We start from the raw sequence: 11,763 nt of genomic DNA on the forward strand, positions 1-11,763 counted from the left end.
TGGTTTGATCGCCCTTGGGCATGGTTCCAAAATTGCTCTCCAAAATGGTTGAGTCAGTTCAAAATTCCACCAACAGTGCAATAGTGTCCCAATTTTCCTACATCCATCCCCTCCAACATTTATCGTTTTCCTTTTTTGTCTTACCAGCCAATCTGATGGGTGTAAGGTGGCACCTCCGAGTTAGGGTGGGTCATATTTAAAGAAGGAGGCGCTAGCTGCTGGCTGGGTGGGGAGCGATCAGGAAAAGCCTTGTGGTGAGCCATTTAACTTCTCTGTGCCTCATTTTTTATTGTCTGTAAAATAAAAGGTTTAGACCATATGTCTAAGATACTCACCCAGCTCTGAATGTATGGTCTGTGTATTAGTGTTTTAATGAAGGGAGGACAAGTAATACAGTGGAGAGAGAGCCAGACTAGGAAGCCTGGGCTCAAGACTGGCCTCTGACACATTCTAGCTGGGTGACTGACTCTGAACAAGTGTGCTTGTTCCTCAGGGCACTGGGCAGCTTGAAGATGAATGTGTAGACAGTGCCAGCCTGCTGCAGTGGTGGCAGGAATGTTCTTACCTGGGCATTCCCTCTGCCAGGTGAAATGCCTCTCTGAGTCGGGGCTGAGGAGTGGTCCTGCCATTTTCCTTTCTTGGTTCATCCCTGTCGCGTGGGTTTACTTCCTTCAGACTCTCCCCTTGGTTCTTAGGAGTTCTCTAGCCAAAGAAGTCCTGCGCTCACATACTAATGGCCTGATGGAGTTGCCTGAGAAAGTCCTCTTGAAGAAAGACGTGCCTTTCTCCACTCCCCATTTTCCAAAAACATTTGTGCAGAGGTTTCCCAGGGACAAAGAAGCCGCTGGTCGTGTTCAGAAATGGTCTCGATTTTATTTCTCCTCCTCTCTGGCGTAGGAAGGCACATAAGCCGAGGAGGAGGGGCACTGAGCCTTCCCTAGGAAGGAGGGACAGTCAGATTCCCTGAGCACTCAAAGGCTCAACAGTTTTGAATACGTGTGGCCAGCTCTGGAGGGCTCGCAGGGTGGGAGTGTGCCGGTCATTGTAATCTCGCGAGGCTTGAAAAACCCTCTCCGTATTTCAGGTGTACTAAAGAAATTTGAGGAGGAAGACCTGGACGACCTTTTAAGGAGAAGGCTGAAAGACTCCAGCGAGACCCCGGGTGCTCTGTGGCACATCTACGCGGGCAAAGATGCGGACAAGATCAGAGAGTTTCTCCAGAAGGTACGTGGTTCCGTCTTCCTGGTGTCAGTCAGAAAGCGTTTGTAGTGCTTTGGCTCTGCTCGCGAGAAACAGTCCCACCTCCTGACATTCTGCTGGTGTGTTGGGACTCCCAGGTGCATTAGCAGGGAGTTGAGGCTGGAGTCCAGAAAGGGAGGAAGGCATGGCTGGTTTGGGCGCTTTGCTTAAATGGAGGGTCTGGAAGGAATCAGCCAGTCAGAAGAAGGGGACAGAGAGAGATTGCTGGGCCATGAAGGAGAACGCCCGGCTGGTCTGGGCACTCAGCTCAGAATGGAGATTTCTGGGAGGAGCTGACAAATCAGAAGGGGGCCCAAGTCTCAATAAGGAAATCATTTTTGGTAGTTTTTCTTCTCTTTTACAGCTTTTTAACATTAGTATGGGATTTCTTGAATAGCTTTTACATTGTTTTGGGAAGAGTTAAAATTGGAAGCTTGGAAATCTGAAGACAAAAGTCTGGACCAGGCCTGCATAACTTTGGGCCCATGGGCCCCTTACAGCTGCGTACCACTTGTAGCCCCCAAAAGGATTTCAGGCGGCTCACAGAAAAGGTAGAGGGCGTAAAACAGGCCCGAGCAACATACCGCCCAAGGGCCTGGTCTGCACTGTTAAGTAAGAAGGATTTTAATTGTCAAGCTCTTCCTAAGGAGTGAGGGTGCTCCCCTCCTGCCGAATCCTCCCACCCCACCCCTTCTCAGTGAGCCAGAAAACTGTTCCTTGGGTGCTGACAGGTGGTGGAAACCCAAAAAGGAGGCCAGTGAGTTTGTTTTGCTTTGTCTGTTTTCAGTGTGATCGTTTCCACCCTATGTATTGGCCTAAAGACAAGGTCTTTGTGGTCATTGTGCCTGGCTGCTGTTGGCTTCTTGCTCTCTAAGCTATAAACATAGATCCCTTTTTCACATGGGGATCTCATCAGCTTCTATAGATTTAATCACTGTTTCTGTGCTTGATGACTCTCAATCTGCCTGTCTCTTCCCAATGCCTCTGCTGACCTCCAGTAGACGTCTTAAACCCAACATGTCCAAAACAGAGCTCATTATCATGTGTTATGAAATGATGTTTGTAAAAAGCACTTGGCACCGTGCCTGGCACATCGTAGTTGCTGTGTCAATGCTTATCGCTTCCCCTCCTCCCCCAGCTTCCTTCCTCACAGTCCCTCAGGTTCGTATCCTCGGTATTATCCTCAGTTCCGCCTTCGCTCTCTCATTCCCATATCCAAGCTGGTGACAAGGCCTGGCAGTTTTACCTCTGCACCGCCACCTCCTCACCTCATGCCTGGACCGCTGCCAGTGCTGCTGGGGGATCTCCCTCCAACTCCTCTTCCATTCAGCCACTGAAGGGATTTTCCTAAAGCCAAGGAGGCCCAGCTGTGTCTCCCCCTCTCTGCATACACACTCAGTCGACTCCAGTGGGCTCCAGGATCAAAGTAGACGTCTCTCCTTGGCATTCAAAGCCCCCCACCGCCTCACACTCACCCATGCATTCCTCTGCTCCCTCTCTCAGCTCGTGCATTTTCTCTGGCCGTCCACCATGCCTGGAATGCTCTCCTTCCTCTCTGCATCAGCTGACTTCTCTGGCATCCTTCAGATTCCAGCTAAAATCCTCCCTTCTGCATGAAGCCTTCCCTACCCCCTCTTCAGTCCCACACCTTCTCTCGATTAATTCTTTCCGATTTGTCCTGTTTAATACTTGCTTTGTATATACTTGCTTGCATGTTGTCTGCCCCATTGGAGGCCCCGGCACTTTAGTACAGTGCACATAGTAGGTGCTTAATAAATGTTTATTGACTAACTGCTGAAGAGGGGCCATTCCCCTTGGCTTTCACATCTGGTTCCTGTAGGATAGAAGGCTCAAAATATTTAACAAAACACAAAAACTACAGTAGAACATAGATAATGCTAATATTGGTTTTAAAAATCAACACATTATGCCCAGGGATCCTTATGCATAGTCGTTTTTGTTTGCGTTTGGCATCACAGCTATAGGAGACTTATGCCACTGGACTGAGGATATGAAAACCTTAAACGTTTCCAAAAGACACAGTGAATAAACACAGATCAGTTTGCTTTTAAATGTGTCACCTCCATCTCCTAGAATTGGTCCAAACCTCTGTTCTGCTCGTCAGTCATGAGAACATATCTCTTTGCCTCTCTCTCTCTGTCTGTCTCTTTCTCCCCCCATCTCTTTCTCTCCCCCTCCCTTGCTCTCTTACTCTCTCCCTCTCTCTCTCTCGCTCTCTTGCTCTCTCTCACTCTCTCTCCCTTTCTCCCTCCCCCCTCTGTCTCTTTCTCTCTTGCTCTCCCTCTCCCCCCCCGCTCTCTCGCTCTCTTGCTCTCTCTCCTGTCTCTCACTCTCTCTCTTGCTCTCTCTCTTCGCTGTCTCGCTCTCTGTCTCTCTCTCTCTCCCTCCCTCCCTCTCTCTCTCTCGGTTGGTTACTCAGGTTGACAGAAATGTCTTGTTCTGCTGCCCTGCCCTAGGCCCAGTGACGGTCATCTTCCACATCTGAAGGGTCTGTGGTTCCACGGGTGTGTCCACACACCCATCCTCCACTGCAGCAGTGGCTCGATGTTTTATGTGTTGATTTATGTGTTTTATGTGTTGATTTTCCTATCTCTTGATAATTACGGTTCAGTCATTAATGGGTGAAAGGCTATCAGCTAAAACAGATTCTTCTGTCGTTGAGAACAGGAGTGATGTACAGGCAGGCAACGTGGCCAGATAGTGCTTTACTGATTCCTCCCCCTTCCTTAGAGCAGTGTCTACTAGCAGAGGGAGGCAGTTGTGCACAGGCCTCTGGTGTTGTGAAGTGACCTTGTTTTTGGTGGGCTGCTTTGGTCGGAGACCTGGCCAACAAAAGTTCAACGGACAGGACGCCAGAGGAGAAGGGACAAAGGGAGCGTGCCGCCTTCAGTGCGCTTACTCGGCTGTCTGTCCTTTCTTTGTCTGCACCCGAACTGGATTTTCTTTGCTATTATTTGCTTTTAAGACAAACTGGTCCCTTAGGCTCCTGTCGTAAGCTGGATGTGTGAACCATCTTTGTCATTCTGCTTTCTAGATTACAAAAGAACAAGGCCTTGAAGTCCTGCCAGAGCATGACCCCATTCGTGACCAGAGCTGGTATGTGAACAAAAAACTCCGCCAACGACTGCTGGAAGAGTATGGTGTGAAAACATGCACAGTGGTCCAGTTTCTGGGGGATGCGATCATCTTGCCGGCTGGTGCGCTGCATCAGGTAAAAACCAGCACACCTCATGGTTGTGCCTGTGGCTGAGAGAACCTGTGTGTGGATCAGAAGGATGAGTGGCTGCTCAGCTCCACTGGAATAATTTTCCATATATTTGAGAACAGCTGGCACAATCCACCACACTTAGAGGCTGAGGATTGATTTAATTTGTCACTTTGTAGTTGTTTTCTACCTAACGTAATGTGTCATGTTCTGGCTGAAGTCTTAAATGTTTGCTGGGAAGTTGAAAGAGGGACCCTTGGTAGAATTCATTTTTTAAAATACTCGCTATACTGAGACTTAGGGGACCAAATCTGGTTGCCTATAAAAACTGTTCTAACCCCAACTCTAGTGTTTACCCTCTTGGTTATTTCTGATTTATCCTGTAGATGAAGCTTGTTTATGTGTAATTGTTTGCTTGTTGCCTTCCTCCAGTAGACTGAACTCCTTAAGAGCAGGGACCATGTTTGTCTTTTTTTTTTTTGCATCCCCATCATTTAATATACAGTGCCTGGAACGTGGTAGGTGCTTAATAAATGCTTATTGTCTGAACAGGAGGGTGATAAGACAGAGTGGCCTGACTCTAAATAGAAAATCATTTAGGTGGAAGCAAATTAGCTTCTGGGAAGCAATTGCTGCACTCTTGTTCCAAAGTACCAGAGAAATGGGGAGCTAGGGACTTTGCTGCTGGGGCTGGCACCTTGCACCATTCATTCTAACCACTGACGATTGAGCCAATTTGAGCCAACAGCAGATTCACTGGTGGTGGGGAAGGAAGGCGGGACGGAAGGGCATAGAGAAGTGAGATCCATGGGTCCTTCAGAATCCTCACTTAGGGTTCATCATCTCAGGCTCCCCTTCTCTGCCTAGCACAGAGCAAGGCAGACCGAGCTCCAGCTCCTCATTGAACCTTCCCATCACTTGGTAGAAAGGTCATGAACAGTGAGATGGCCCAGAATCCAGAGAGGGAGGGGAAGAGCACCGAGAGATTGCTGGAGAAGAGAGGAGCAAAAGGGTTTCTCCCAGTGAGGGCTACAGGTGTGCTGGCTTTCAAAGAGGATTTGATAGGTGCATATTCATAGCTTGACTGACTGTCTTCTGGATTCTTTTGTTTAATAGAATGTTTTAAGTTTCATCAGACAAACCCTGAGAGGTGAATCAGTGCCAACTTGGAGTTACATTTTTCTTTCTTTTTTTTTTTTTAATTTTATTTTTTAATTAATTTATTTTGATATATCAACAATCACTTCCATATGCTTTTGAGTTTAAAATTTCTCTCCCCCTTCCTCCCCATCACCCTCCCCAAGACGGCACACAATCTAAAAGGCTATACGTGTACATTCCTATTAAACATATTTTCACATTAGTGATCTTGTAAGTAAGAATTAGAACCTGTAGGAGGAACCACCAGAAAGAGGAAACAAAACTCAACAGAAGAAAAAAAAATAGCAAATAGTATGCTTCAATCTGCATTCAAACTCCATAGTTCTTTCTTCTTTATGGATAGCATTTTCCATCACGAGGCCTCTGTGGAGATGTCTTAGGTCCTTGTATTGCTGGGAAGGGTTGTTCCCTTCCCACATCATGGCTGTTATTTTGTACAACGTTCTCCTGGTTCTGCTCACTTCACTCAGCATCAGACCATATGAGTCTTTCCAGGTTTTTCTGAAATCTGCTTGCTCAGCATTTCTTATAGCACGATAGTATTCCATTACATTCATATTGTATACCACAACTTGTTTAGCCATTCCCCAATTGATGGGCATCCCCTCAATTTCCAATTCTTGGCTACCACAAAAAGAGCTGTTATAAATATTTTTGTACATGTGGGTCCTTTTCCCAATTGTATGATCTCTTTGGGATAGAGCCCCAGAAGTGCTATTGCTGGGTCAAAGGTAAGCACATTTTTATAGCCCTTTGGGCATAGTTCCAAATTGCTCTCCACAATGGTTGGATCAGTTCACATGGAGTTACATTTTTCAGAGAAGACAGTGAGGCTACCCCACCCCCCGCCCCAGCTTTGTAGAGTCGAATATTGTCTTGAGTTTGAATCCCAGCTCTTCCTGCCTGATTCATCTCAAACAAGTAATTTTCTCTGGGCTTTAGTTGTCTCGTTTGTGAAACACGAGGATTGGACTACATCCCTAGGATCTCTGCTGACTCTGAATCCTCTAAGCTACCTCTCTCTAACTTCCCTCACCCCTTCTGTTAGAGCTCACCGCTGCCAAATGATTTCATGTGGCACAGACTTAGCCTGGTGCTTTGGGATAGCTCCACTGGACCATTAAGCTCCAGGAAAAGAGCCCTCTTCATCTTTTAGTCCACTAGGTCACTGAGCAAAGGCTTTTGTTACAATTTTATGTTTTCTTTTGGGGACAGGTGCAGAATTTTCACAGCTGCATTCAGGTGACTGAAGACTTTGTGTCTCCGGAACATCTTGTACAATCATTTCACTTGACACAGGAACTGAGGCTGCTGAAGGAGGAAATCAACTATGATGACAAACTGCAGGTGAGGGCTGGATACCTGAGGGATTCTGTGTGTCCTCAGTGGCTTTCCCCTAGCAGCATCAGAGCCCCAAATTTTCTTTGCGGTTACACTTAACAATCTCTCTTTCTTGGGCCCATGGAACAGTGCTTTTCAGCCCTAGATAGTCTGATTAATAGGGGGTTTTCATTTCATGATTTCCCAGTTGAGGTGACTGGAATTCCAACATCTCTTTCAGATCAAAAACATCTTATACCATGCAGTTAAAGAAGTGGTGAGAGCTCTGAAGATGCATGAAGAGGAAATGGAAGAGATGGAGGAGAGCTGAGCGCTGCTGGCTTGGCCCAGGGCTCGCCAGCCCTCGAATGAAGAGCAGCGAGCACTCAAGCGGGAGCTTCACAGGACCGCCCGTGCCGCGACGCAGCCTGAGCACCTGCTCGTCCTGGCTCTGCAGCCGCGCATTTGTTTGTCAGAGCTTCCGCGGTTTGGTGTTCGTTATGGAATTAGGCGCAGCTCCGCGCTGCCGCCTCTGTATTATAGTGTACATGGAGTTTGTGAAAACGTCAGATGTAAACGATGTATTTATTTTTGAAAACCAAAATGCAGAACTCTATGCTATATTGTTGATCAGATGTAAATGTGTTCTTGTACAGTTTGCTAAAATAACTGATATTTTTCACTACATCGAGACAGTTACTGTGAGAGGAGTACACAAACACCAGCTATTGCCTGCGGTGGGAAATTGCTGAATCGCACAGCAGTCATGTCATCATCTGAGATTTACTGCCAAATAAATGTAAAGTTTGTAAAGTACAAAGTATATAAAGTAGATATTAAATACAGACACTTCAATACTTTATTGGAGGTATTCAGTGTACAATTAAACATTTTCAAAAGGTGTAATTTATTTAAAATTGTCTCATTTTGGTAAAATTTATGTGGAACTTTTAAAGCTTAATATTAAACTTAATATGCTATGTAAATATATACATATATACATTCAATGATGTATTTTTTTAAACATTGGCTTGCTTTATTTGTTAAAGTGCAAGTGTTACACATGGCTTTGTACATTGACGTTGAAAGGGGTTTTACATTTTCCATTAAAATGACTTTATCAGATCTTGGCTTGCTGTCTATTTCTCCAGTCTGTGCACTGGATGGTGGTGGTGGAAAGAGTATTCTGGAGATTGTTCGATGTTTTTCATTTTCATGCTTTTGCCCGCTCTAGTTTTCTTGTGAAGCTTCTAACTTGGAAATAGACTAATTGCCAATTTGTGTCGGACTACTTGATGAAGAATATGGGTCATTTGAGTGTCTTATGTTTCTGTTCTTTATTCTGTGGGGTAACCTTAATTGGCAGGGGGGATTCACTTCTAAACTACCAAAAGTTTGATATCTGAGAATAAATTAAAATAGATTTTTAAAAGCATTTGGTTAGTGTCTTCATTTTTGTCAAGAAAACCAGGACACAGTCGTCAGCCCAACCCCACTGCTGGGCTTCTCCATGTTCTAACGACTGCTGGATAGCTCACTATCCCTGGCGTTCGTACTGGCAGTCCAAAGAAGGGCCCTCTTGGCACCCATGCTTCAAGGGGAACAGCGTCTCCGTTCATCTCCAAATCAAAACTGGCGCGAGCGAGCTTTGACTCCCAAGTCTGCCTCCAGTCCCCAAAGCCGCCTTCCTGATCTCGTGGTGGCAGGATAAGAGTTGGCATTACTCAGCTCCCAAACTCGTGTGGTGCCTGGCTCTAGCCCCCTGCTGGCCCAGCCTTTCCTCCTTTCCTTCTGTCCTGGGGTCAGCTTCATGGCTTCTTGCTGCCTCTCCATCCATCTAATCCCAGCATTCCTTTAACCAACACATTCATGCCACCTTCTCCTTGGTTCTGTTTTATCCTATTTAATTTTCATAATGATGACAATCCACATGCATAGAATGTAGCATTTTGTTTGCAGTGTTTTTATACCCGTTAATTTGACCCTGACCTACCTATGGGTATATGTAACAGTTGTTTCCCCTATCAAAATACAAGGTACACAGTCTGCCAACTTGAATGTTAATCCTGTTTCTATCTTCCCCTCCCCACGTTTGCAGGCAAGCTGTAGACATCCCTTCACACAGTTCTCATTATCTATATTCACCCTGGGTCACCTCAGCCCCTGCCTCAGGATATCGGCATAGTAGAAGGAGCATGACCTAGGTTCAAATTCTGACTCTGCTGTCTACTAGCCATTTAACTTGGGGCAACTAATTTGGGCTTTCATGATTTCTCATGTATAAAACAAAATTGGAGTTTTTAAAGCCCAAGTCCTACCTGTGTAGAGAAGTAGTCATTAGAGGTACCCTTAAAGCCAACCAGCCTACTGCATTGCCAGCTTCCCTTTAGAGAAACATCAAAGGAAGAGGAGATAGACTTGGCTAGAAACAGAGCTGGCAATATTAAGGAGTCTTCTTAGCCTTAATCATTATGGTATTAACTCTTGCTTTAAAAATGTCTCCCCATGGGGCAGTGAGATGGTGCAGGGGATGGAGCTCTGGCCTTGGAGTCAGGAGGATGTGAGTTCAAATCCAGTCTCAGACACGACACTTAATAGCTGTGTGACCCTGGGCAAGTCACTTAACCCCGATTGCCTCACCAAAAAAGCAAAAAGAAAAAAGCCTCCCCAGGGGCAGGTAGGTGGTGCAGTGGCACAGTGGGTATAGCACTGGCCCTAGAGTCAGGAGGACCTGAGTTCAAATCTGGCTTCACACATATAACACTCACCAGCTGTGTGACTGGGCAAGTCACTTAACCCCAATTGCCTCACTTAAAATAAAATGCCTCCCCCAATCTCCACTTTATCCAGTAACCTCTTAGAGCAGCAAAGGTGTTTTCTGAGTTAGTGTGTTCTAAAGAATAGACTTCAAAACTTAAGAGCAGTGAGGGTCCCTTCAGGATCCATTGAGCCAGGCAAATACAGAGAAGGTGTGGGGTAGGGATGGTTTCCATCCTGTCACGTGAAACACTGATGCTTTTCTGATTCCATTGAAGTCTGTACCAAGGGCTCCTGACAAATATTTTAGAATGGCGATCGTAGCCTTTTTCCTATTGAGTGTCATGGCAATCAGGTGAGATTTTCCTCCTCTCCTAACCCACAGTGAAGCATCCGCATAGAGACCTCCACAGTCTGGCCACAGAATACGTCTCCCTTCTCCTCTGTCCCCTCAAAATCTCTCTCGGGGCGTCTTGCCTGACTTCCAACCTCCTGGGGCTGTTTGAACCTCCACCATAGCTGGTAGTCTGACCCACTTGGGTCAAAAGGAGTTAGAGGAATGAGTCTGTTATTTGGAATGTTGATAATCCCTTTGGAAAGTAGGAGGGGTAGGGGGCAGGGGCAGGGCTATCCCTATTGCCTTCCTTACCCCCAGGCTTAGAGAGGCAGGGACAGAGATGGGTTGTGGTTGTTTGGAAAATTGCTAGTATCAGCCCTTCTAAATCGACCTTCCATGCACGTTTATGTTCTGATTTAGAGAGATTTCCGGTTTGGAACGTGAGGTCCTTAAAGGTAAGAACTCTATTGGCTCTTCCTTTGACTCCCCAGTGCTTAGAACAGTGCCAGGCACATAGCAGGGCTTCATACACACTTCTTGATTTGTTGATTGATTCATGAGGTCTAAGAGATGTTACCAGGGGAGCTTCTTAAGCAGATTTCCCAGTCTATCCTCCAGCTAACAAAGGGACCTTCCTGTAGCATACAGGTCCAGTAGGGTCCCATTATCTTCTGGATCAAATAGAAAATCCTGTTTGGATTTTATCCCCAAAAGCCCTTCATCACCTGACTCTTCCTAGACCTTAATCTCCTCCAAATACTCTATCCAATGACGGTCCTCCTGGGCATTTTCACTGGAATGTTCTCCCTCCTTGTTTTCCCCTCCTAGCTTATCCTGTCTTCAAGTCTCATCTAAAATCCCACCTTTTGCAAGAAGCCATTCCTGGTTTCCCTAAGGCTAATGCGTTCCCTGTTTTTGCCTTTGAATCCCCAGTACCCAGCATGGTTCCTGGCACGTAGTAGGTGCTTAGTAAATGCCTGTTGACTTGGCATGACCCTGGAAGTGGATCATTTACTTAGAGGAAATGATTTGCTGGGCAGTGCAGTTTCGGGGGTGTTCTGGAACCTAGCCTTCTACAGAGAAAAGGTACTTCCTTCGACAAAACTGCCCTTTTGGAGAAGAGCCTAACGTATGACCTTGGAATAAATATGAAAAGGTTCAGGGGAACAAATATCTGGATTTGCCGCTGTTAGTTTAGTACAGATCTGATAGGAGGATTGTTTCTGACACAATACTAAGTCTATTCCTCACAGGTGGAATCTAGAGTTCTTAGAGTGTAGCCTAGAGAGCCCTGTACCGTTTCTTTGTGGAGAAAATAGGACCCACAAAAATCTCAGGATTTAAGAATTGTTAAAGCTATTTGCACGGGGGCTCCTAGAAGTCATTTGTGCTTTCTGCATTTTCGCTGAAGGGCAACATGCAGGCTGTTCTATACCTCATGTGATTATTACCTTGAGTGCTTGTATGGGATTGGGGCCCTCACCAGGGGAGACCTAGGCAAGAGCTGTATTGGGAAGTCCCTGGGGAAATTTTGCCCTTGAGTGGGTTACATTTAATCCTAATGGATTCTCCTCAGAATAGAGGAGGCAAGACAAGATCGATTCTTGGTCCCCCATGTTGGTAATGACATTCATCCTTAACAGCACTTCTGTTTTACACTTCCCTATGCACACAGGTTTCATACATTTAGAGCTGGAAGGGACCCTGGAGTCAGTGTTGCCGA

General features: G+C 46.0%; 1 protein-coding gene across 2 annotated transcripts in view; it reads left to right on the top strand.

Moving 5' to 3' along the window:
* The window catches only part of JMJD1C (jumonji domain containing 1C), a 188,453-nt gene extending 180,072 nt beyond the window's left edge, over nucleotides 1–8,381 (top strand). For both annotated transcript variants that reach the window (XM_027840562.1, XM_027840563.1), the window contains 4 exons: nucleotides 1,085–1,224; nucleotides 4,295–4,471; nucleotides 6,842–6,973; nucleotides 7,188–8,381. In XM_027840562.1, the coding sequence (XP_027696363.1) occupies nucleotides 1,085–1,224; nucleotides 4,295–4,471; nucleotides 6,842–6,973; nucleotides 7,188–7,277 (539 nt within the window). In that variant the 3' untranslated portion in view covers nucleotides 7,278–8,381. The remainder of the gene's footprint in view (nucleotides 1–1,084; nucleotides 1,225–4,294; nucleotides 4,472–6,841; nucleotides 6,974–7,187) is intronic.
* The last annotated feature ends 3,382 nt before the right edge of the window (nucleotides 8,382–11,763 follow it).

The sequence above is a fragment of the Vombatus ursinus genome, unplaced genomic scaffold, assembly GCF_900497805.2.
Source record: "Vombatus ursinus unplaced genomic scaffold, bare-nosed wombat genome assembly UNPS02014847.1, whole genome shotgun sequence".
Taxonomy (NCBI): Eukaryota; Metazoa; Chordata; class Mammalia; order Diprotodontia; family Vombatidae; genus Vombatus; species Vombatus ursinus.